Below are 24043 nucleotides of genomic sequence, written 5' to 3'. Positions count from 1 at the left end.
TCCAAACTCATGAAAGGACATTTGTGTCCAAATAAATGTGCGTTGCTGTTGAGCCACATTTGCACTTTAGCAGTGTCTTCAAAGTGCAAACCAAAAGCTATTGGTCTCAGTTTTTGGGTGGGGGGTAAAATGTGTCGGAGAACAACGAATGATTTGTGGGGACAACAGACACTCGTTCGAAGAACTTGTCCAAAATTATTTAGCCTCTGGATAAAAGTCTCCTTGTTGTGGTATGTATGAACGCTTCCCTTATTCTCGCTATGAACCCCTTTTATGATGCTTTACATAGAGATATTCACATAAAAAACAATCTCTAGTCATCAAATAGCTTTGTGTAGACCTTCAAAGCCGAGCGTCTTCAGCGTCCAACAAGGCCAACAACAGAAAAACAGAAGAAAAAAAAAATCAGTGTCGCTCTGCTGACCAAACATAAAAAGAGACCATTACAAAGGTTGAACTGTTTTACCCCTCTTCACCCTCCCACCCTTTCTTTTGGCAGAAACAATGTTGCTGCATTACTTGACTGTTATCCTTCCCCCCTGATGATTTTCTTTAGCATTTTTTACTTCTCTTGTTTGAACAGATGCCGCCCCCCTCCTGCAGCCCCCATCCTCTGGGATTGCCATACGCCTTAGCACAATGCTGTAACACTCAATATCATTAATGTTAAAAGTCCAACCCAGACAGTTCCTTCCACTAAGCAACATCAAACAATATGATGTATATAACTTCCTGAGGAAAATTTGTAGTCTTTTGTCCTACTTTATTTATGAATGCATTATGAAAGAGGCAGCTGAATGACCGTGCTCACCTTACCTTTGTCCATTACTGCTCATAAAGCATTTTATAGCAGGATGTATCCTAACATCTTGACCAAACACCAAACAGTCAATGGGTTGGGTTAAACTGGGAATGACTGGGGAGTGGAGGCAGATTTCACCAACCCTCTCATCTCATGTCCACCCTGGTAGCTGAACTGGCAACTCATCCACTAGAATTCTGGGTAAAAACCTGTTCTTGACATAAGCAGCTGGTGTTGTCTGTAAACAAGGACGGTGGTGGCTCACGGTTCCCCAGCGTCCTGTTTTAGCTGTGCACCAGTTACATGCTTCGAGTGCCGCAGAATCCAAAAGGCATCAAAGAATCCAGAGAAATGTCACCTTTGACCTTTTGTGATATTTAAACTTGATTGTATTTTGACCCAAATTCTGTTAACACACTCATGAGCTTGACGTTGTGAAGAACTGATGGTATGTGGAGGTGTGAAACATGCAGCTGACGTTCATTTTCCACAGCTTTTTCAGAGTGGCTTCAACAGCTACAAGCCCACTGGTGCAACTCTGGATTTTATGCTACTAAATCTGCATTTTCCCCATTCAGAGAAATCTGAACTGCATATCCTTACGTTTGCCGTTTACAGTTGTGAACAAAGTATCCCTGTACTACTGTTCCTGCTGCTGCTGGAACCAAATCATAGTGAAAAATGAACACAGATACATTTGATCAAAAATCAATATTCACTGGACCAAAAATGTCCAACCAGCAGCCAAATGCTGCATAGCACAGATCTGTGTTTTCTGTGGTGAAACAAATTGAGTTTTTCGAGTGTGGCTGCAAAGTTAATGTCATTACCGTCACATTGAGAATTTACACCATCTCTGTTACCATTGAAATATTATAGATTATAGTGTATTTGCAAATAAGGAATGACACACAGATTCCATACTGCTTATACTCACATTTATATTTGATATGACTGCTGCACATGGAGGGATTATTAACAGGCCCCAGTGCACATACTTGTAAAAGCCCCCCACAACCCTCCTACATAGGAATAAATAAATAAATAAATGTCCCATTGTTGTTATTCATCAGTAGTTTACCACTCAAAAACTCATTGGGACTGTGTACGTGTGGTTTGACCAGCTTTGACTGGCAACAGCCTGGAAAGATGAGGAACATCCCCACAACTCATCGCGTTTGGATTGAAATGTTGCTAAGTGCTAAGTGGTGCACAGAAATACATGACATCAGCCTTTCTTCAAACCGATGAGACGAGCTCGGACAAAACACAAAACACAGACAATCTTTCTTATAAAATAACCCCTAACGGTTGCAGCTTTGGCAGAACATTTTGTGGCAACAGCCTGGGCCTTTAATAAAATGTTACTGTTGTGTCAAGTGTGCTGTCCAGCTGCAATATGAAGTAAGAAACAAACTCAGATATCGGATTGGATTTGGTTGGCAGATACTCATTAAATTCAGGAACAGGAAATCCAATGCAACCCCTGCTTTTAACTGAGCTCTGTCACTTCCCCAACAAAGAAATGTCAATTCACATCACTGCAGCATCCTGTGTGGAGAACGAGTTCAGCATGCAGGCATATTTCACTCAATAGTTTTGGTGGCAGAAAACACTGTAAAATCTGTCTCAGTTCAACCCCTTCTGTCAAGGTTAAACTCCGTTTTGTCAACAGTGCTGTTGACAGTTAAAACTCCCCCCCCCACAGAGGACTTTATAGCTTGTGTACATGTAATTTATGTTTGTCAATATTTAGTGGTCGTTTGCCTCATGATGAACATAATGCAGGCCATTAATCATCCATTTTTCCCCCTGTTCTTCCACTACAACATCTTCTGTGGTTTAAGCGGGCTCCGCAGCAGCCGCTGAACATCCACTTTCTGTCAGCATCGCGCCGTCGGTTCCCCCTTTAAAGGAGCCCCGCCCCGAAATCAGTCGATCAAATTCAACATCGGACTCACCAGCTTCTGACCAATCAGCACGCCGGGGGGGTGGTCTCGAGAAAGTGGTCCGGGAGGCCGGCAGCCAATGAGAGCTCGAGCCTCGCAGACAAAGGGCTCGCGTCAACGATCGTTGGTTGCTTGAATGGCTCATTATCTATGTACAAGCTGAGCTTATTTAAGGAGACACGATGAGGCGAGATAGCGGATCCTTATAAAAGGTAACGGATGTCCACAGCCCTAACATATTTCATGTGTGTGTGTAGTGATGTGATGCAAAAGTTTTAAATGATTAAAGTGACATTGTTTTGTAATAATTTCCCTCAACATTGTACATTTACACACACACACACACACACACACACACACACACACACACACACACACACAAATCCCTGTAAGCGCATTAGAGAAATCTCCAGGTGTAATACTACTACCGTGTGTGTGTGTGTGTGTAAGCATGCTCCTGCTAATTCATTCACAGTCCTGGTGGATGTTGCATGTTGTGTATAGCAAGCTCATACATGCTGGTAACTCTAAATACCATCACAGCAGTACAGCAGCAGTTTAAATACAAACTCTAAATCAAGCTCTTTTAAGTTATTTAACGCCAACAAAAGTTTCAAATTGTGCGTAAAGGCGCAGCAAAAAAAAAAAAAAAAAAGAGGGAATAAACGTGAAAAATAATTCCGTTTATAAAACTATAATATGTTTTGTTTTCGTTGTTTTAATAGTGACATCAGCCATGTAAGCAAAGCTCCATCACTGCCTTTTTCCTTTTTTTTTTTTTGTCCTTTTACACACACCCACCGCCCATGCAGCCTCCCCAAAACGCTGTTCGCCTGACCGAGTTCATTAATGCGTAGAGGAAGGGGAGGAGGTGGACGGCTCTTCTTCTACGACCCGATGTGCTGAGAGCTCCTGTTTCATTTCACCACCGCCTCCGAGCAGCTCGGTCCTCTCCCTCTCCGTTTAGGTATAGCCAGAGGGTTTTTTCTTTTAGCGTGAACTCGGATTTTGATGAAAAGTGCCAACATTTTTGATACTTTATTGTTTTTTTTCTAAGCCTCGCCGGGGAGACCACTCCAGGGCGGCGGAGAGAGAGAAGTTTAAACCCCCAGCTGCTGTACAGGAGACGGTGGATCCGAGGTTTCACGATCCCCCCACCATCACATCACCACCGCTATCTTTTTGTTTTAGCTTAATTATTTTTGTTGAGGGAAGTTAAGTGAAGTTTCACCGAAAACCTCCTCCTCCTCCTCTTTCCCCCGAGAGGGACACAACACATCCGCCCGGCATCATGACTCGGAGATCCTGTGCCATTTACGCCACCGGCATCGTGTGCGCTCACCTCCTGATAGTGGGGATCGCCCTGGTCGTGGCTCAAGTCTTCCAAACAATGATACACAGCCGGCTAAAAAAGGTAAGTTGTACCATCTTTTGACTGTTTTAAGGAGGAAGTCTTTTTCTTTTCTCAGAGGCTTTCTTTCCTTAAACACTTCTCCCCATCTGTCACACTTGAGGGCTTTCAAATGTTTCATCTGCAGTGGCCAATCATGCGCATTGAGCATCTCACTGGTGGTAGTACATGCAGGGTCACAAGATCATCCAGTGTGTTTGTGTCAATTACCTTTATGTTCTCTGATTGGTTCATTGGTGATGTATTGCTTTTTTTTTGTTGTTGTTGCATTCTCCATCTCCAGTGAATCTAGACTCCTTACCTTCATGGATCCGCATAATCCCAGGTTGTAAGTCATATTACATGGTTGTGTAGCTCTGGGTTGTTGTTTTTTGTGTGTTCAAGCTTTTGCGTTTAAACACATGATTAACCACCCTGTGTATTTAAACATTAGTCTGCACACAGACCTAATAAACGCTTCGCTGTAGGTAGAAATCCCCTGTAATTCCCATAAGGGGGAATAATGAATGTGTGACTCTCAGAGGTGAAATCATCATGACCTTACCCCATTTTTATCTTTTATCGCCCTTTTACATATCTTTAACATTCCTCCACGGATCTGCAGAGTTTATATGATTTGACCAGTCATCACATGATTTTTACTTAATGAAATCCACTCTGGAAAATGGGAGGGAAGACATGATATGTTCCTTCTCCTGTCTGATACTGTAGTATTTTGTTAACGTGTACCAGCACTGCGCGCATGACCCAGTGACACATTGCTGCTGCTGCTGCTGCTGCAGGCTGATACCGACTACTTCATGGTTGTCTTTTCTTAGGCAGGGTTGTAGTAATAGTAGAAATCTCAGCCAGCAGGGACATGGTGGGCAGCCGGGGGGAGGTGTGTAGGTCTTGAGGAATGGGGGAAGGGAGCAATGGGTGAGTGGACAGCCAAGACAGGGAGTCCCTGACTTTCAGTGGTGGATCTGTAGTTTTTGCATGGTGTGGCAAGAGGAGGATGAGTGGTAGCCATCCACTTTGTGTAAACCAGACAAATCTGTGTTCATTTGACTGACACGTACGTACGTATGTACGTACGTATGTATATGTATGCACAGATAAATGGTGATTTTAAAAGGTTAAAAACATGAAGCTAAATGATAGAACATAAGGTGTAAGTCCCACTAATGGATCTGTATGAGGTCTGTATAGTACAGGAATCCCCCTTAAACTCCGCAGATTTTTTGTCATACAACTGCAATACTGGTCTATTTTGAGTCTTCGCTGCTTCACAAATCAATCAAGGCTTGATCAGCTCTTTCCCTGTTTTGAGATAAATTCTGTTAAACACATAGGCTTTATTTTACTGAGCAAGGTGACTTTTTGTAATGATTTAACAATCACGTTCGCAAAATATGAAGAGCGCTCTAGTTTAACATTTATTCCCGACCCGAGTTGGATTGACAAAAAACAAATTATAGTATTGTAGGGCATGTAGGGGCGACAGGGTGGCAGTCTGATGGGGTGGGGGTGTTGGCAGCTGTCACCCTATCTCACCCTGCAGACCCACCGCTGCACTCTTGCAATGGCAATACCTCACATTCCTCTCAATCAGTTTGAAGTGAAGAAGCAGACAAGATTTGAAAATACAGAGTATCCACACAAAGTCGCCCCCCCCCTTGTCTGCTTAAAAGAAGAAAAAGCCAGCAACAGCTCAGCAGAAAAGCTCAACACGCTATTTATCCAAGTAGGGGACTCGCAAAAACAGCTTCCTCACTGACACGGTTTCCCCCTCCTGGAGTTAAATTTAGGTCTGGGTCTCATTTGATTCTCATTCCGAATCACGGCAACGTCCCAGGGGCCCCAAATTAAAAGAGTTAGTCAAAGTTCATCAACGGGGGGAAATAATTCTGATGTGGCCAGCGATTACATGAAATGACAGCATAGCTAATCCTCTTTCGCCACAGTCTTCCCACTGAATCAGGCGGGCCTGGACATGCTGAACTGACTCCAAAAATCTACCTAATCTGATGTTCGAATGTGGCTGTCTTTAATAATGATGTAGCCTAGTTGTTTGGGACAAGTTTAAAAAAAAAAAAAAGCTACCTCCTGGACACAGACTCTGTATGTCTGGCGAGCTGGGTGTGGAGGGAGGGTGAGCATTTAAGCCATTTGAGGAATGTGACAGACTTCTCGGGCCTCGAGGGCATGATTTTGGCCTAGGAGCAACCGCGTAGTGCCTTGTTGTTGTTCCAGTCCCGGCCTATCCTGAGTGGTTCTGCTCAGACGAGGAAACTAAAAAGAAAAACACCCACTCGAGCCACTCCTCTAAATCCTGTTTGGGAGAGGAGACTTTTCAAGGTAGAAGGACTGATTGAGCTTAAAGTGTACAAAAACAAGGTTGTGCTGGTAAAACGCACACGTTTTAGTGCCCGCTTAAATGCAGAATTTTCAACAGAGGAGGCACTTGATGAAGCACTTACATTGTTTTTTAATTATTTTAATTGTTTTCCACATGCGGATAAAAGCAGGATCTTGTCATGCCACACCTAAGCTTTGCCTGAAGTTGTTTGGCAAAGGCTTAGCTCACATTTCTGTCACTGTTTAGTTTGAGTCCTTCTCTCATTCATTTTGATTACACTGAAAAACCTCTCCAATCTGTCCCTCACTTGTATAGATCAAGGTTTTTCTGAGAGATAAATGATGTCCGTGTAACTTTTGAAGGTTTTTAGATAGACCTTTGTTCAAGGTTGGCAAACATGGGGATTCATGTAGGCCACAGTAACTCGCTGGCCTGTCAAATGCCGCAGAGGAAAGGCCAGACGAAACACAAGCCTGTTTCAAAAGTGACAGAGTTTGCATTTTGGAAAGGGAACAAATTAGGTCATTTCTGCTGGTTTTGTGTAACATCCTTTATTGCGCTCTGTCTGCTCATTGCGGCCATCCACTTCTATTGTATTACCTGGTTCTCCATCAGCTCATAATTAAGTGGCAGAATGATCGAGACTCAGGAGAATCCCTCTTCTTAAATACCTCAGGTTCCTTTTTAATGTCTACTCTGATTCTGAAGACTTTTGATGAGTAGTTGCGCAACTGTGACGTCAACCTTACTGATTATTGAACACAGCTGCAAACTAAAAAATATAAGATTTAGCAGAAAGTAAGCATTATTCGCAGCCCTAAGCCACTCAAATCATTATTATTAATCTGTAGTGCTATAAGAGTAAAGGGTATAGCTCTTTATCACATAACCAAATCAGCCAAATTAGACTATCCTTCCTTAGCTGCAGTGTGTTTAAATCTTACGTTGAACCATCTATCAAAGTAGGTATTTTAGTTGACCCCTTTGAGATCTAATGTGGGTTATTGTAAAGTAACAAAGGGGAGAGGATTCAGTCAATGCGGGGGAAACCGTTCTATAGAGCAAAACATGTTTGAAGGTAGGAAGTCTTAAAGCAAACAGGAAGTGTCAGCTATATTGTCTCAACGGCAAGAAGAAGGCGCCCACAATGTAAAGCTCAAGTGCACCTCGCTGTACGAGGGTTTTCAGGAACTCCATGTGAAAAAGACACAAGAGGAAGTGGGTCATTTCTCCCCGGCCAAGAATGGGAAAAGCTTTCTTATTTTTCCTGGGTTGCAAACACCTTCAGTCAACATACTGCCTGTTGTCCTATTCAACTGAATGGTCTAGTTAAGGGTTACTGTTGCTCATGTTTAAACATGTGGCAACCAAGCTTACGTCATACAGGGTTAACGTCAAATTTCAGGCTTGTTTTTTTTCTCCACATGATCACAGTCAAAACATCTGTGAAAGCACAACCATGTTCTACTCATTGTGGTTGCTTTGGCTTGCATGGTTTGAATTCAAAAACTCACCTGACATCCTGCATGTAGTTTGACAGCTAATGCTGTAGAGATGCAAAGCGCTGCTGGATTGTGTGGGCTGACTCATAGCCGACAGTCAGATTCTTGCCTAGGCTTGCTGAGGTCAGAGACTGGGTGCAGGAGATTTTCTGCCTGTCCTGACATTTTTTTTTTTTAAGCTATGAAGGACTTTTCTCTGCTTCCCTCTGGGTTTTTTGGGGTCTTGGCCCAACACCAGCTCCTTGTAGAAAAGTGCCATGTGTGCGCTCAGATGGCAGTGAAGAGTTTTAAGAGTGCCCAGATGTGAGTTATTCCACCCAAAATGTGAAAGTTTGGAAAACCAAGTTGCCACAGCTTTCAAAACGCATTAAGCTGTAGCAGGTGTAACACCACTTTTTTGCTGTTTCTCAATCTGAATTTGTATTTTCCACTTTCGTCCATAGGAAATGACTTTAACAGAGAAGAGCCAAGTGTTTGAGTCATGGAAGAATCCACCTCCACCTGTTTACATGGAGTATTACTTCTTCAATGTGACCAATCCAGAGGTGTTCTTGGCAGGCGGAAAAGCAGCTGTTAAACAGATCGGTCCCTACACTTACAGGTAGGTTTAATATGAGGCCCCGAAGAGCTGCAGCTGTAAAAGTTCCTAGTAATACATATTGTGACGGAAAAGGTAACTGGTTATCACAATAGCCAGTCAGTCAGTTCAGGTCCTGTTTAAGGAAAGCCATCTTGCATCTGGTTCATGTGGGATCATTTTGTTAGTGCAGTGTGAAATCGAAAACAAAAGACATCTGGATAAACTGAATGATGTTCTTTCCGCACCAGGGAATACAGGCCGCGGGAAAACGTGACTTTCCTAGAGAACGGCACCAAGCTCTACGCCCTGAACCCCAAAACGTTTGTGTTTGTGCCCGAGAAGTCAGCCGGTGACCCTGAGGTTGACATCGTCAGGACTGTCAACATCCCATTTGTGGTAAGATGTGGTGTCTGTACAGGACAATATGTGTTATTATAGCATGCAGCAGCCAGTTTATGGAGTTTGTCATTTGATTGGCACGTGTGTTCTTATTTCACCACACATGCTATAATTCCCCTGACAACCCCCAGGCCATTGTCCTTGTGGTTTTGTTGTGACATTCCCATATCTTGAACATACAAACTTCAGTTGTATGAGGCCAAGACAAACAAGCCAAGTGAACTTAAATGACACAAAAAAGACATCAAGTATAGCAAACAGAAATGTGTGTGTGTGTGTGTGTGTGTGTGTGTGTGTGTGTGTGTGTGTGTGTGTGTGTGTGTGTGTGTGTGTGTGTGTGTGTGTGTGTGTGTGTGTGTGTGTGTGTGTGTGTGTCTGTGTGTGTCTGTGTGTGTGTGTGTGTGTGTGTGTGTGTGTGTGTCTGTGTGTGTGTGTGTGTGTGTGTGTGTGTGTGTGTGTGTGTGTGTGTTAGGAGCCAGTCTTTCCGTTGTCTGTTTTTATTTCATGTTTTTTTTCACTGTCCTTGTCTTTTGTCCTCAGGCGGTGATGAGCGAGCTGAACTCCTACTCGTTCTTCCTTCGAACTTTTGTCTCTATGTACATGAATGGTCTGGGTGTCGAGTTGTTCATGACCCGCACTGTCCACGAGGTTCTGTGGGGCTTCAAAGACCCTCTTCTCACAAAGATCCACTCTATGAGGCCTGAAGTGGATGAACATTTTGGGCTGATGTGGAAGGTAAGTTTGGCGATATTGTTTTTTTCCCCGAGGTGAGCTTGGCGTTACTTTAGTGCAAAAACCTGAAGAAGTCTGTTGCATGTTATTTGTGAGGGGTTACTAGACAACAGCAGTCAAAGTGTCTGTGGCCGCTTCACGTAAGAGAAGTGAGATTGGCCACATGCTGATGGAAGATGCTTGTACTTCCTGTTTATAGAGCAACGTCTGCAACTTGGCCAGGTGGTGACGGTAGCATAGCCACGTGATCCTGACTGCAGCATTTTGGGTGACTTAAATAGAGCTATCAGTTGATCCATTGATCAGTTGATGAATGGAAAAAGATGTCTTTGGTAACTGTTTCAAGAAATTATGTAAAAATTTCACTGGCTCCAGCCTCTAAAATGTGAGAGCTGTATGTCTTTCTGTATTAATATGATCTTAAACTGACCATCTGTGGGATTTGTTTGTTGAACAAAACAAGCTATTTGAAGATTGTAGTAGGTAGAAGTAGAAAAAAAGGGGGCATTTTTCAATATTTTATGACATCTATTCTATAGACAAAATGATTACTGATTACAACAGTAAAAATGATGATTGCAGCCCTAAAGGTTAAGATCACCCTCTGAAATGTCATTGTAGCTTTCTTTTGAGGTCAAAAAAGGTCAATCAATTGCTTAAGCCTTACAGCGTGGGAATCTGGAGAGAATACACTAACTAAGAGGCATGCCGATGACTGATACAAAGCAGTATTTCTTTCATATACATCATAAACACTGTTTCTGACTCAGTGCCTCTCCCTTCTATCCTGAACGGTCGTCTGTCACAGCAGCTTTGTCTGAACCTTGTGTCTTGTTTTCCACAGAAAAATGGCACCCATGAAGGAGAGTTTGTGTTCCACACCGGCGAGGAGAACTACTTGGATTATGGCAAGATCGACACATGGAACGGCCTGAGGTAAAGACTCCTATCAATCTTTTTCCTGCTTCCCCCCTGTCATTAAACAGATGGCTTCCACTTCCTCCCAGGCATGATATTCATATCACAAACATCGTATATTATATTTACCTTGTTACACAACCTGTACTGGAAAGTCCAGAGGAGAAAGCCTTTGCTCTCTGGTTTTAGGTAGAACACGATTGCAAAATTAATGTTTGAATATCCGAAGTGACTTTGCACTCTGAATGTAATCAGCATGTGTAAGTAAATTTCAGTAGTGGAAAAAGTATTCAGATCCTTTGCTTTAATAAAAGTACCAGTACAAGAGTACTTAAAAGTCTTAAGTATAAATACAGAGGTACTAGCAGCAAAATGCACTTATAGAATCAAACAGAATGAAATCAAAATGATCATCAATGTGTGTGTAACGTTTTACTGTTTTAGCTAATTTAAGGTGGAGTTCATTTTAACAAATGTTATATACAGTAACAGTTAGTGAAGGGTCGTGAGATGATTCATGTGGCATTAAGTAAAAGATTCCCTCAGAACTGCAGTGGAGTAAAAGTATAAAATAGCATAAAATGAAAATTATACTACTAATGCCACTATTTATTTTTTTATCAACAGGGAGATGTCGTGGTGGTCTTCCAAGCAGAGTAACATGATCAACGGTACTGATGGCGCGGTCTTCCACCCTCTGATAAACAGGAACGAGCTGCTCTACATCTTTGCTGCCGATCTCTGCAGGTATGCACACATTGCTTACATGGCTATGAATTTGTTTACAGTCAAAGCATCCCAGCAGGGCGGGGACCAGAACTTGATGATTAAGTTACTAAATTGCAGCTACGTCATAAACAATATGTACAACTCCACCGATAAGGTCCCGAGTTTATGATTGTTGCAACTTCTGATAAGGCTGGAATGAAACTCCCAACACATGGGAAAGTCAAAGAGTTTGACCTGGACCTACTTGGGATGCTTTAGGAATGATTATACAGGAAGTGATCCCCACCTATTACTATTATCCCTGCCATTTCCTTCTTCTTGATGGCTCTTAAGCTCTGTCTCAACAGTTTCTTGACGATACTCAGTATGTAGTTCTTTTTTTGTGATTCCCCAACGTAGGCACTGAGCTTGTTGTCTTTCCTTAGGTCTATCCATCTAGCATATGTGAAAGACGTGGATGTGAAAGGCATCCAGGCGTACCGCTTCGCACCCCCTAGTGACGTTCTCATGAGTCCCAAAGACAACCCCGCTAACGAGGGCTTCTGTGTGCCAGCTGGAGACTGTCTCGGCACCGGGGTGCTTAAAGTCAGCGTTTGTCGAGAAGGTAAGGGACTGCCCCATTTCCCCCGTAGTAGAGCCTGACCCACTTCCTTTTGATGACTCGAAACAAGCCCCATGACCCAGTCTCCCCCCTCCCCCCTTTTCTGCCCCCAAAAAATGTCCTTTCAGGCAGCAACCCTGTCCCCCTGCCTGGTATCTGACATTCCTGCTGTTTGAGCATGCCGGATTTTACTCAATACACGGTTCAATGATTAACTGTGCTGACTATGTGTGGAGGCTATTGAAGTATTTTATGGTGGTCATTAAGTGGAGTGTGATTGCTCTGATAAGGCAATCTTCACTGGACTTGACACATGAAGACAGTGTAGTATCACTAACAGATATGCTACTGTAGCGCCTGGGTTCTGCAGTTTGTATCATTTACACACAGTTTAGTTAAAATCTTTATATGTTGATATGAAAAAAATAAAATAATAAAGTCTTAGTGGAAGAAAACACTAAACTGTCATAACAGTATATGTATAGAATAATTATAGGAAAGGTCAATGCTGTTTGAACTCTGCTAGAACCTGATTGGCTCTCTACACCAGCTCCTATGACTCAAATGCGCATGATTGGACAGATTTATGTGTTACCAGACGGGCAGCCAATCAAGACCAAGCCTGGTTGTCATGTGCCTAGTGGTGTCATTCTGAAACTGCCTGTGTGGTGGGGCAAAAAAAAAATGGAGCTTATGGAATTATTGTCAGAACTGCATTTATTTTTATCTTAAAACATCCACTCGAGCATTTTAGTTTAATTTAATAAATGTAACGTTGCTTTTAACCCCAGTATCTTTTCAATGGTTCCTGTTTTTTAACATTGGCAGTATTTTTAGATTCAGTTTGTTTGGATTTGGCTTCTTTTAGGCCTTAAAATAATCAATAAATATAATAAAATATAACTTTAAGAAAGTACAATTTAACATTTAAATGGAAAAAATATGAACAATCAAAGTAATATTAAAGCTTGTGGTCAAAATTGTCTGATGGTGGTAGGAGGTGTTTTTGGTGATTCATTAATTCACCTCCAGTATTTCTAAGATGTTACCTATCTGCTATCGGCTGCACTGTATTTGCTACAGATATACTGGTATATCTACTTGTATATCTACTTGTATTTCTACAAACACCAGATAGTACTTTTACCCTATCTCACATTTCTTATTTGATCTTTCTTCAGGCCTTGTTTTTAAGACTGACTCATCTACGGATACAATCAGGATCTCACTCATCTGTTTATCTAACTTGTTTCCCTCAAGGCGCTCCCATCGTGGTGTCTTTCCCCCACTTTTATCAAGCTGACCCGAAGTACATCAACGCCGTTGATGGCCTCAGCCCCAACAAGGAAGAACACGAGACATACCTCGACCTGCAACCGGTATGGCTAATATTTATGATCACAACAGATTAAGGCCAGGAATCTGTGCTGAACCTTGAGCTGTTGGTTTATGACTGTCTTTATCTAAATGAGAATTAGTTGTTTTGACTCATTCTTAGTAATTGCTCTTCTTGTTTTTGTTTGCGTTGATGGTTGTTCTGTATAATTTTTATCAGCTTACATTAAAAAAAAAAGCATAATGTGCATTTCATGATATAAATAGTTCCAGCATTCTTTAAGTATTTGTATATTTAAATGTGAAAAACGCAGAAGAAAGCAAAATAAAAAGGTACAAAAGAGAAAAAAAATACACATGAAGAGGAAAGATACAAAAAACTTTATCCCATACAGAAACAAAAGGGTTTTGATTAGCTGTACATATTAAAACAATCTCTTCGACCACTATAGCTTTCATTTCTCAAGGCTCGTACTGTAGTTTTTTTAATTACAGGAAAGAAAAAAGTTTCTGAGTTGTTGTAGGATTCACTGAAACCTTTTGTCTGTCTGTTTTTTTTGTTTTGTTGTTTTGTTTTTTTTTTAGACCACGGGTGTTCCCATTCGTGCCTGCAAGAGAGCTCAGCTCAATATCATCCTGAAGAGAGTCCAAGGCTTCCCGTAAGTCGAACTTTGTTGAACTCTGACCCACTTTGCTGTCGCCACACTCTGTCCCCATTTCAGCCACATGTTGAGCCAGATGTCCTCCCTGACCTCTGTGTCTCTCTCTCTCTTCCTCCCCCCTGCAGCAAAACTAAGTTCATCAATGAGACCATTTTCCCCATCATGTTCGTCAATGAGGTGAGGGTTTCACTCGGTGCCATCTGAGACACATCTGTTCTCGCGAGTGAAACACAAATCAATAATCATTTTTCTCTCGACCGTAGACGGCGACTATTGACGATGACTCGGCATCCCAGATGAGGACGCTGCTCCTCATCGTGACTCTTGTGTCTAACTTCCCGTTGCTCATCGTGGGCATGGGCATCATCCTGCTGCTGGTGCTCGTCGTCTTGTTCTGCCGAAACCGCCAGAAGAAGGTAGGAACTACCCCCTGTGGCTTTTGACTGAAGTGTAGTATTAATCCACACAGTTACCCTGGTTTGAAAAGTGTGTGTGTGTGCTACCCATTGACATTAGCTCACAAAGTAAAATGAGGCCTAGGCTGACAATGGATAGATGGTAGTACTGTAGCACCATAAATACTGCAGTTTTGGGGAGTTTCACTGGGTTTTTGCATGGTAAACAGTTTCCTGAGCTGCTGCAGGGTTTAACCCAAAGCTACGTGCATGTTAACTAACACATTGCATGATTCCTGCACTGCAAGGTCAGCATGAGCAGTTCTTCCACAATTCTGGATCAAAATGGTGTATTCTTTTTGTTTTGTTTTTTTTGTTTTTCTTGCTGAACGTTTTCTAACAGTCGATGCATCATTGATGAGTCGACGAATCTTTGTATTCAGGAAGGAAGCATCTGCGTTTCCCTTCTGGTCAGTGTAGTTATGAGCTAGCTTAGCACTATGGAGTAGCAAAGTGCATTGAACTAGAATAATCCTCAGAGTGATGTACAGTGCATGTTCACCTCTGTATCTCTAGCGGTGCAGGATTGTTGATTACAGATTATTGTAGTTCAGGTTGAACAGTCAAGATAGCGGCCTGCAACATTTGAAAGGAATAGTTTGACGTTAAACAGGGAAACTGCTAATCTGGCTCTGCCCAACTGTAACAAAATCCACCTATCAGGAACAGATTAAACAAACAAGATCTAACGTGTTGTTAGTTAGTGAACTTTAGAGGTGCTGCTATTAAGATTTTTTTACCTTTGGATGGAGCCAAGTGAACTAGTTTGCCTCAGTTTCTATTCTTTTGTGCTAAGCTAACTGGTTGTAGCTTCATATTTAACTTCCAGAAATGAGACAGCATCTGTCTTATCATCAAACTCCCAGCAAAAGTTAAAAAAAAAAAAAAAAAAAAGCCTATTTCCCAAAATGTCAAACTATTCCTTTTTAAGATGCACACATGCATTTAAGTTTAGACCTTCAGCTTAGCATTGAGAGGATGTTTATGCTTAATTGCAATGTGAAGATTTTGTTGTATTAACAGTGTTCTAATTTTAATTTCTGTAACCCCCCCTTTTTTCCTTTTCTGTTTTAGAATGAAGTAAAACGTATTGATTTTACTGAAGCTTTTCATTCTTTTACTGTAAGTCTTAATTTTTGCCTTGTTTGCTATTCTCCTTTTTAATTTGTTATCCACCATCTCTGATTATTATCATTTTTAATTACCTTATGGGACATGATATTCCTTTTTAAGTTCTCGCCTCACAGTGGATTTTTCTTTTATTTTTAAGTTAATGTTTTCTGTGGTGGTGGTGGTGGTTGTTGTTGTAACTGGAGCATATTTAGATTGATGTGGTTCACTGTGGACATTTCAGCCAAAAACATTTATTCCCATTTTGATGTCAGTGTTCAAGTATAAAAGAATATTTGGACGTTCTGCCACTTCAATAGTTTATACTAACATCTTCTGTCCTCCCGACTCTTCCCCGTCCAGACGGTGAAAGATGACACGGCCTACACTCAGGTCAGCGACAAACCCGACGAGCCTTCAGAAACGCCAGCCAACCAGCCAATGAGGAACGGCTCCTACATTGCCATGTCTCCAGTGGAGGCCCAGAAGTGTTGATTGAGGATCCCCTCCCCACGTGTGGAGCTCAGGAAGGGGGGCTGAGGGAGCAGCACATGGGTGTTACACTACCACAGGCGGGGGTTAGCACACACAGTGGGCTCATTTTCACTTAATTTGGGGGTTGGGGTGGGGAGGATAGGGAATGGGGTAGGACACGAGCCCCAGTAAATGTTTAGTCAACAAAGACATTGCTCCGCTCACTGAGCCCTCTTATGACTGTCTGTCCTCCTCTACTCTACCTGCTGAGCATGGCCCTCACTGCCTGCCGTAATGCAACACAAACAAACTCCCACACTCTTCTCCTCATTTCCGTCCTGGTTGGCCCCCGAAAGATGAAGGGACTCTAGATGGGCTCGGCCAGGAAAAGCCTTTTTTCCATATTTCTTCTGAGGGAACACAGTAGCATAGGCGTCGCTGTTGTACACGGATGCATGATCTTCGGACCAGACTCTGCCGATTAATATGGCTCAAAGAGAGTGTTTAGTATTCACTTGAACAACAGTGGGTGTGGTTAGCGTTGTATTCTTGCTCTTTCCTCTCCATCAGTGTTGCGTGAGGAGAAAAAACTTCCAACAGATTTAAAAAGAAAAGCCCCCCGTAAACTGAATCCCTAGGACAAAACCCTCTGTACTCCTGGGCTCGGAGGATAAAATGGTTTTGCTAACAAAACTGAACTCAGCATATCTTTTTTTAAAAAAGAGAAAAAGAAGAAAAAACAGACTGAGCCAAACTATTTATAGCAATTTTGCCTCTTTTTCCTAAGATTAATTAGTGTGCCCACACATACACACACATACACACACACCACACTTCCAGTATCAGTTAGTGAAAGTGTGTGTGCACCTTTATCTTACACTTCAGTGTCCTGTTTTGATGGACAATGTGCAACTATTTTTCTTGATGCAGGCAGTGTAGTGTGACGCCCCCCCCCCCCCACCCCGTGTTTGTCACCATCACTTTTTTTTCTCCCCATAACACTAGTATATAAACGGAAATATTCAGAGACCTCAGCTACATTTCTGTTATATTTAGCTAAGGTGATGAGTAACTAGCTGTGAAAGTGTTAGTAATGCCAACAGTAGCTTGATATGGTTGAACCTTTTTATGAGGGCTCATCACACATTCAAAACAAAAAGGAAAAAAAAAAAACACCCACAGAACTTACAAGGGAGACTTGAACCTGCTTTCTGCCTTACAACGGTTCAGTGTGTTCTTTATGTCCATACATTAGCTGGAAATCTCTTGTTGTTATTGTACATAATAAAGGGGAAAATGTTGAGATACCTCTGACCAAATCCAGCAAGCAATCCTCCGAGTTGTGCTGAAAGACACTAATTTTGCTCTGGTGTCGACCGCTCCTGCACGTCTACACTGTTACTTATTAGATAAAGCACAATTTGGATTGCTAAAACCAGTCCTTACACAAGGCTACCAGGTTTTTTTGGTCTTATTATATATATTTACAGCTGATTTGTCAAAGACATTGACAAGTGCCGTGACTATTTAAAAAAAAAAGAGACAACAAAAAAAGTGGAATCATTGGGTTTTGAGGGAGCCCTGTGCGCCACTCGCAGTGTGCAGTCATTCAGTTTGCCAAGGAGCTGTAGGCATTCAGGCAAAGGCGCAGCACACAGCACTTGAATCACTGTTTGTCTTATATTTCATGTTGTGTTTTTCATTTTTCTGTCCGCTACACTTGTCTCGTCACATGTCAAACCCAGTGGAAGTGAATTTAAGGCCGTAAAACTGTCAATGTGGAAAATTCCCTGCACTTTGCCTGGAAATTGTGCCCTGTGTATTATTGATTGTTTTTGTTTTTTTTTTGTTTCTTGTCCTGGTCATTTCAATTAAGGTGGTCCAAATGTTCAGTACATTTCAATGGTTTGTCCTCACTAGTATTGATTTATAAAGGGTGTGGTTGTGAATGAACAACAGACATCCATGCCTCTGTTACTTGTTTTTCAGCACATGGAGTGTCTTCTTTTGATATACTTTTGTATTTGTTATTGCTGCTAAAAATTGCCATAACCTATGGACTTGTATTTGTACATGTGGTGTTTACCATAATGTGCTCATTCAGTTTCAGGTTTATCCACAGAGGGTTTTTTTTTTTATTATTTTAAAATCAAGTCTTAAATCTTGAAGGCTTTCTGTGTTGCCAACCCTTTTGACACCTGAGCACAAGATACAAAGCCCAAAGCTTGCTGCCATTTATTGGAATTAGCAGTTACAGTTATCACTAACGACATTTCTGTAAAGTTATCACACTTAAACACTCTATTAACAGCTGATCTGACCATATCACATGTATCATTGGGATGTATTATAGGATTAGTAAACGTAACCATTCGCTGGAGGTGCACAAAAAGGGCGAGCCGCTTTCAGCATCATCTAAGATTGGTGTCGGAAGTCTGATTGTCTGGGATTAATAACAGTGTGGTGGAGAAGGAAAGTATTCCTTTTAAATCAATTCACTAAAGGCCTTTTTTATCACCACCTACATGCAAGAAACCACCGCCTTGTGCAAACTCACAGTCCATCACTATCCACCTTGTAAAAAATATTGACTTGAACCTGAAAGACCTTAATCCTGTCGTGTGTGTGTCGCTCGAACAGCGTCTGTTCAAACACACACCTGAGCCATCACTCCTCTACTGTCTGACTTCTACACTGACCTTTGAGTCCAATATTTCAAACCCATTGGCTCGTCCCTGCTTGACCAAAGATAACCCACATAGATCTGCCCCAGCGCTGTGTTTACTCTCCTCTGCGATAACGGCCGTGCCACAAAACCACCACCTACCCCTTTTTTCTCTTTTAAATCGTGCCACCACTTACGTGAAGTATTTGCAGCAGTTTTGTGCGAGTATAAAAGGATGTGTGTATGTGCCTTTTTACACCAAGGCAAATAAAAACAAAAAAAACTAACATAAGATTTTCACAAGTTGGTAGTTTGATGGGTATTGCTTTTTTGTCACCTAGTGCAAGAGCAAATAAAAGTAATCAATGCTCTTTGTGAGCAGATCTCAGTATTATGTAAGAAAGCAATACAGGATCGTGTGAATTAAATTTCTGATGTTTTGTAAAGGGCCACACAATATTTATGTATCTTGTTTTTTTTCTGAATTTGTGATTTTTTTTGGGGGGGGGGGTTTGTTTTAGTTTTACTTGTGTAGAAGTATTCCCTTTTTTCAGTAGCGTGATGTAGTCTTTTTTTTTTTTTTTTGTAACATTCAGCACATTTCAAAAAGGTTTTAAAAATGGACCAGTAGTACGTCACACTGGGAACAGTCAGAACCCTGTAAAATGTATGTAAAGAGTGTTCATGAATGATTTAAGATTGTCTGTTTGTGTTGGACAAAGTATGAGAACTTGTGTGAGTAAATATGTGTTTGTGGGGCCAACACACCATTTCTGTCGAACTGGAGTGATTTTTACTGGAAGGCTGATTATCTTGATGACTGAGTAAAGCAAAGCATTGATCTGTGTAACCTATCTAGATGAATGAAGCCCTCCTTCAGGGATGAGCACTAGTGCCATACCATCCTTTTTGTTTTGTTTTTTATTTTATTTTCCCCCCTCAATTTGCTCTGTGGGTTAACAACCACAACCTCCCTGTTTTGATGTTTCAAAGTCACTAACAGTCCTTTCCTCTTTAAAATATACTAATTTGTTTTGCTGCTGAAAATGACAATCCCGCTTGTCATGTTAGGTGCAAAATGAATTCAAAGTAATATTCATTTTTAGTTTTGATAATTTACACTGCACAGATGTTTCTACAGTGCTTTTGTAAACATTTCTAGTGTATTTGCAAAAAAATAAAAGTTGCAGTCAAGTGCACAGTTCATATGTTCGTCTGCTGTCTTTTGTATAAACGGAGAAATAAATATAAATCAGTTTGTGGTAATCATACTGATATTCCAGAGGAACCTTTATAGCTTTATAATGTGTATGTTTAGGTGTAAGTTATTAGAAGCTAAACTGAATTCATAACACTGAAATATTGAATTTTTAAAAACCACCTATTTGAATATATGTGGTTTGAATTAGAGAGATTATGTCCAGTTTTATGGTTTTTAAATTTTTTTTTCCTTTATAAATTCAGATTTAGAAAAATCAGAATTGGTGTCCAGTATGAAAGATTAAAACTTGAACATGCAGGCTACAAGGGGTGATTAATTGATCAGGTCTCTCCTATCAGATTACTCTTATCAGTTATATGATCAAGTTCTGATAAACAACCCAGAAATGTAAATGTGTGGTAAAATGTTTTAAAATTGTAAAACTTGAAAGAAAGAATTCAAACCTCTATCGGATTTTTAAAGTAAAATATTTCAGTGCTATAAATCCATTGATTTATGAAGGAATAGTTTGACATATTGGGAAATACACACAATTCTGGTTAGCTTAGCTTAGCATATATACTAGTTGCCATCATGATAGTATAGATTAATCAAACAAGATATTACGTATTAATTAGTGATCTTTAGGGGTGTTGGTAGGCTATAGCTGTTCCCAGTTTTCATGCTAAGCTAATCAGTGTCTGACTGGCCTCTGTTTACATTTCACTCTGTGAGTTAGCAGGGGGTGAATTTTCCCCTCTAAAAGTCTCAGATGGATCTTTTAAGCATCGTATCAAAGCCCAAAGAGGTAAAATTATCCAATGTTTCACCAAAAAAGGATTAAATGAAAGTTTGAAAAACTAAAATGAATTTGTGTGTCAGTGTTCCTTCTTTCCTGCCACAAAAATCATCTCACAACTGCTCAGATTTGTCCGGTTTTCGTCCCAAGAGTACTTTTAATACTTCTACGCTGTACTTTTAAGGATCTGAATACTTTTTCCAACACTGGATTAAACAGACATGGTTTCTGAGATGAAAAATGCTTTCCAACTATGACTAAGCATTCAGTAAAAGGCCTTACAAGCGGCCCTGTGAATAACTGGACAAACAGACAAAGATTAAAGAGCAAGGACTTTTTTCTGGACTCACTTTTTGCATAAACAATTAATAAATTATGGAAATCCCTCTCTTTCAAACCTAACTCCGTACTCTCTTCACTGTTTCTCCCACATGTAAAACCTGCAGCCGAACTGTAGCAGGTTCAGGCAGGTTTTTAGGGAGTAGAAGAAGTCACACGTTTCCATCATTCATCTCTACCTGCAACAGAGATGGATCATCAACTCCCCAAGGGCTTCTTTAAAAGTGTACATAGCAGCAGTCTTTTTGTTTATTATTCTAACGCGTGGTTTCAGGGAAGTTATGTTCTCTCTGTTCGACCTCGTCTTAGAACTCGCATCATATGCCCTTGAGATGATTGTTTCAGGATCAACATGTACGCACATCCTAATTCAGTTTCCTGTGATTATTATTCACTTTTTTGGGACTTGATTGACCTTCAGTAGAAACAACGCTGTTGTCTGCTGACACTGTGACTCTTCTCTGCTTAATTCAAGGTTCATTTTGTTTAATATTTGCATTATTTTTTGTCTTACTTACTATCCTTTTCTTTAACAAAGTATTATTCTGCCAATAACTGTGTGATTTGGGTTAAATTATATACATTTGCAACAATTACTGCAAATTCAACCAGTTTCTGTGAATTCTGTGTGATTTTCTTTTCCACAAGTTTCACCAATGATTTAATAACTCACTGTGCAAAACGAGTCGTACGTCACCACACTACTAGCAATTTTATTCTCACGTTTTGAATCAATTATACAAAAACACTGTTTTTTTTAGAAAAGATGCTGAACAAAAAAAGCCTGTAAAATCACTTTTTGTTAATTTTCTTCATTGTTTGTCACATTTTTTATTAATTGCTTGTTTTTTTAACTGAAGAGCTGCTTCTTGTTATTTGCCAGATTCACAGGCCTTATTTATATATAATGTAACATTGAAGCTAATTGAGGAGACATTTATAAGAAATGTTGTCATATTAGAGCCCTCAGAACTGGGTGGTTTTTAAAAAGCATTCTGGGCAATGTGAAAAAAATCTCTTAAAGTAAAATTTGCAGGGTCAGGTGACATCAACACAATCCAGCTCCACAAATTTGTAAAATCTAACAGTGTCTGATTAATTATTCTCTTTAGAACCTGTAATGTTACTTGAAAGTGCAGTTAGGCCTGCAGACGATGACTAATCTATCACAGCGAGAGCTTCAAGATGCTCCAGTTGACCGAGAATCTTCCATTCAAATGTCTTCATTATGGTGGAGCTCCAGCAGCTTTAAAACTGTAAGACCACCTGCAGACAGCAAACAATAGATGCCCCCTCCTCCGATGCACTGGAAAAATAGGTCTAACTGTCTTCTTCTTTTGTCCCGCTTGTCACCAGTGTGTGAGTTTCTGCATTGGGGGTGGTGGCGGCTGGATGTGAAAAGCAGCAGAGGGGCAGACAGGCGGAAGCATGTTGGCCTCCATCTCTGGAGAAGCACCCTCAGTTTGTTATCACATGTTCTGAGTGTTGATGAGATGAGAGAAATATGCTTATTTGCTTTCTTACAGAGAGTTAGGTGTGAAGATTGATACTAATATTACTATAATAGCAGTCACAGGGGGAGGCATTTTTCTACATTTTACTTACTATACTTACATGGAAGACACTGAATCTTAACTTAAGCATAATTTTAAATGAAGTTTAACTTGAATTGTTACAGTGTATTAGTACTTTAAGTAAAGTAAAGAAGTAAAGATAAGTAAATGATCTGAGTACTCTCTCCATCACTGAATAATAATGAATAATAATCAGCAGGAAACGTGTCAGGCGATCTCAGACGTGCTCCAGTAAATAAGTTCTAGGACAAACTGTCCTCTGTGACTATTAAAACTATTATATATTATATGATTGGATAATTATTACCCATGTATTAATGTAAAAGCAGGATTTTACTGTTCCAATTGGATGAGCTGGAGCTGATTTTTAACTATTTTGTATAGCTCATTACTTTCTCCATTAATCAATTGACTGATTGGTTTGCCCATCATATGTGACCTCTTCACAGTGCTAACAGGATGGTTGTGTGCAAACTTTGCTCTTTAATCCAACCTGGTTTAAACAGCACGCAGCTCTGGACATGTTTTAATATCCACCCACTTGAAAGATTATCATTTGAAAGGAAAACTACTGTCCCAACCACAGACGCTGATAGGGAGACAATGCAGTTAAAACCTCAAGAATTTCCATTTTCTGTTGCTGCAGCTCAGATTCAGGCTGTAGTGCCTTCAGAAATCCCAGTTAGCCTCTGTTTGTTTTGCTCTGTTGTTATTTTCCTAATGACTAACACTCTTAGCCAATTCTTGTGGATAATTATTAGGTTTCTAATTACAGTGTTCCTTTTTTTTTTTTTTTTGTTGTATCAATTCTTAGTGCTGGGCTCCTGCTTGGTTGTACAACTTGGTGTCATATTGATGCTCAGTACTAACTCCAAGTTGTACTGAATGGTCTTTTGTGGCCCCTGCTGGTGACTCTGAAAACCGATCTGACCGGCAAGGAAGGATAATACACAACACAACACAATATTGTTAATAATTTGACATGAGATGTTTAAAGAAAAAACAAAATAACAAATTATTACCTGAATATGTGCAGAGGTTGTTGATGTTGAGGTAATTTAAATAAAATGTTGTTTTATATTTCAGTATGTGGACTTATTTGTTAAATTAAATAAGGTATTGTCTTGTTACTTAATTTAAGAAATTATATTAGATGATTAATTTCCGTTGATTGTCAAAAAATAAAAACTGTTTTAATAACCGATTAATAATTTAAGTCATTCATCAACAAATGTCAAACACTCACTTGTTCTCACTTGGGAAATGTTAAAAAAAAAATGTCACTACCCCCCGACATTTTATAAACAGAGTGATAAATTGACTAGTTGGGAGAATAATTAGCGGATTAATCAATAATTAAAATATATTTTAGTTGCAGCCTTGCATTATTGTATTGTATTGTATATTTGATATGGACACTTAAATCAGTTAAGGAATTAAAAAATAAATTATGAATGAATAGTTG

The 24043-nt window shown here is 40.4% G+C and overlaps 1 protein-coding gene across 2 annotated transcripts; it reads left to right on the top strand.

Annotated features, from left to right (window-relative positions):
* The first annotated feature begins 3596 nt into the window (after window positions 1-3596).
* Window positions 3597-19871, top strand: scarb2a (scavenger receptor class B, member 2a). 2 transcript variants are annotated; one of them, XM_051423088.1, is made up of 13 exons: window positions 3597-4165; window positions 8449-8606; window positions 8834-8981; window positions 9525-9719; window positions 10561-10652; window positions 11262-11381; window positions 11789-11967; window positions 13225-13343; window positions 13885-13958; window positions 14087-14138; window positions 14225-14377; window positions 15491-15538; window positions 15890-19871. In XM_051423088.1, the coding sequence occupies exons 1-13, from the start codon at window positions 4043-4045 to the stop codon at window positions 16019-16021; spliced, it is 1593 nt and encodes a 530-aa protein (XP_051279048.1). In that variant the 5' UTR covers window positions 3597-4042; the 3' UTR covers window positions 16022-19871. The 2 variants fall into 2 exon arrangements, with proteins under 2 accessions (XP_051279048.1, XP_051279049.1); XM_051423089.1 differs by lacking the exon at window positions 15491-15538.
* Window positions 19872-24043: the final 4172 nt, after the last annotated feature.

This window comes from Dicentrarchus labrax, unplaced genomic scaffold, assembly GCF_905237075.1.
Source record: "Dicentrarchus labrax unplaced genomic scaffold, dlabrax2021, whole genome shotgun sequence".
In the NCBI taxonomy this organism is placed as follows: Eukaryota; Metazoa; Chordata; class Actinopteri; family Moronidae; genus Dicentrarchus; species Dicentrarchus labrax.
Note: the sequence above shows the minus strand (reverse complement) of the source record. Positions and strands in the feature narration are given on the sequence as shown.

Excerpts from the sequence above, each read along its gene's own strand:
- scarb2a (XM_051423088.1), top strand. The coding sequence starts at position 4,043 with ATGACTCGGAGATCCTGTGCCATTTACGCCACCGGCATCGTGTGCGCT. Across the intron at positions 8,607-8,833 it reads ATCGGTCCCTACACTTACAG|GGAATACAGGCCGCGGGAAA; the intron begins GTAGGTTTAATA and ends TTTCCGCACCAG. Across the intron at positions 11,968-13,224 it reads AGTCAGCGTTTGTCGAGAAG|GCGCTCCCATCGTGGTGTCT; the intron begins GTAAGGGACTGC and ends GTTTCCCTCAAG.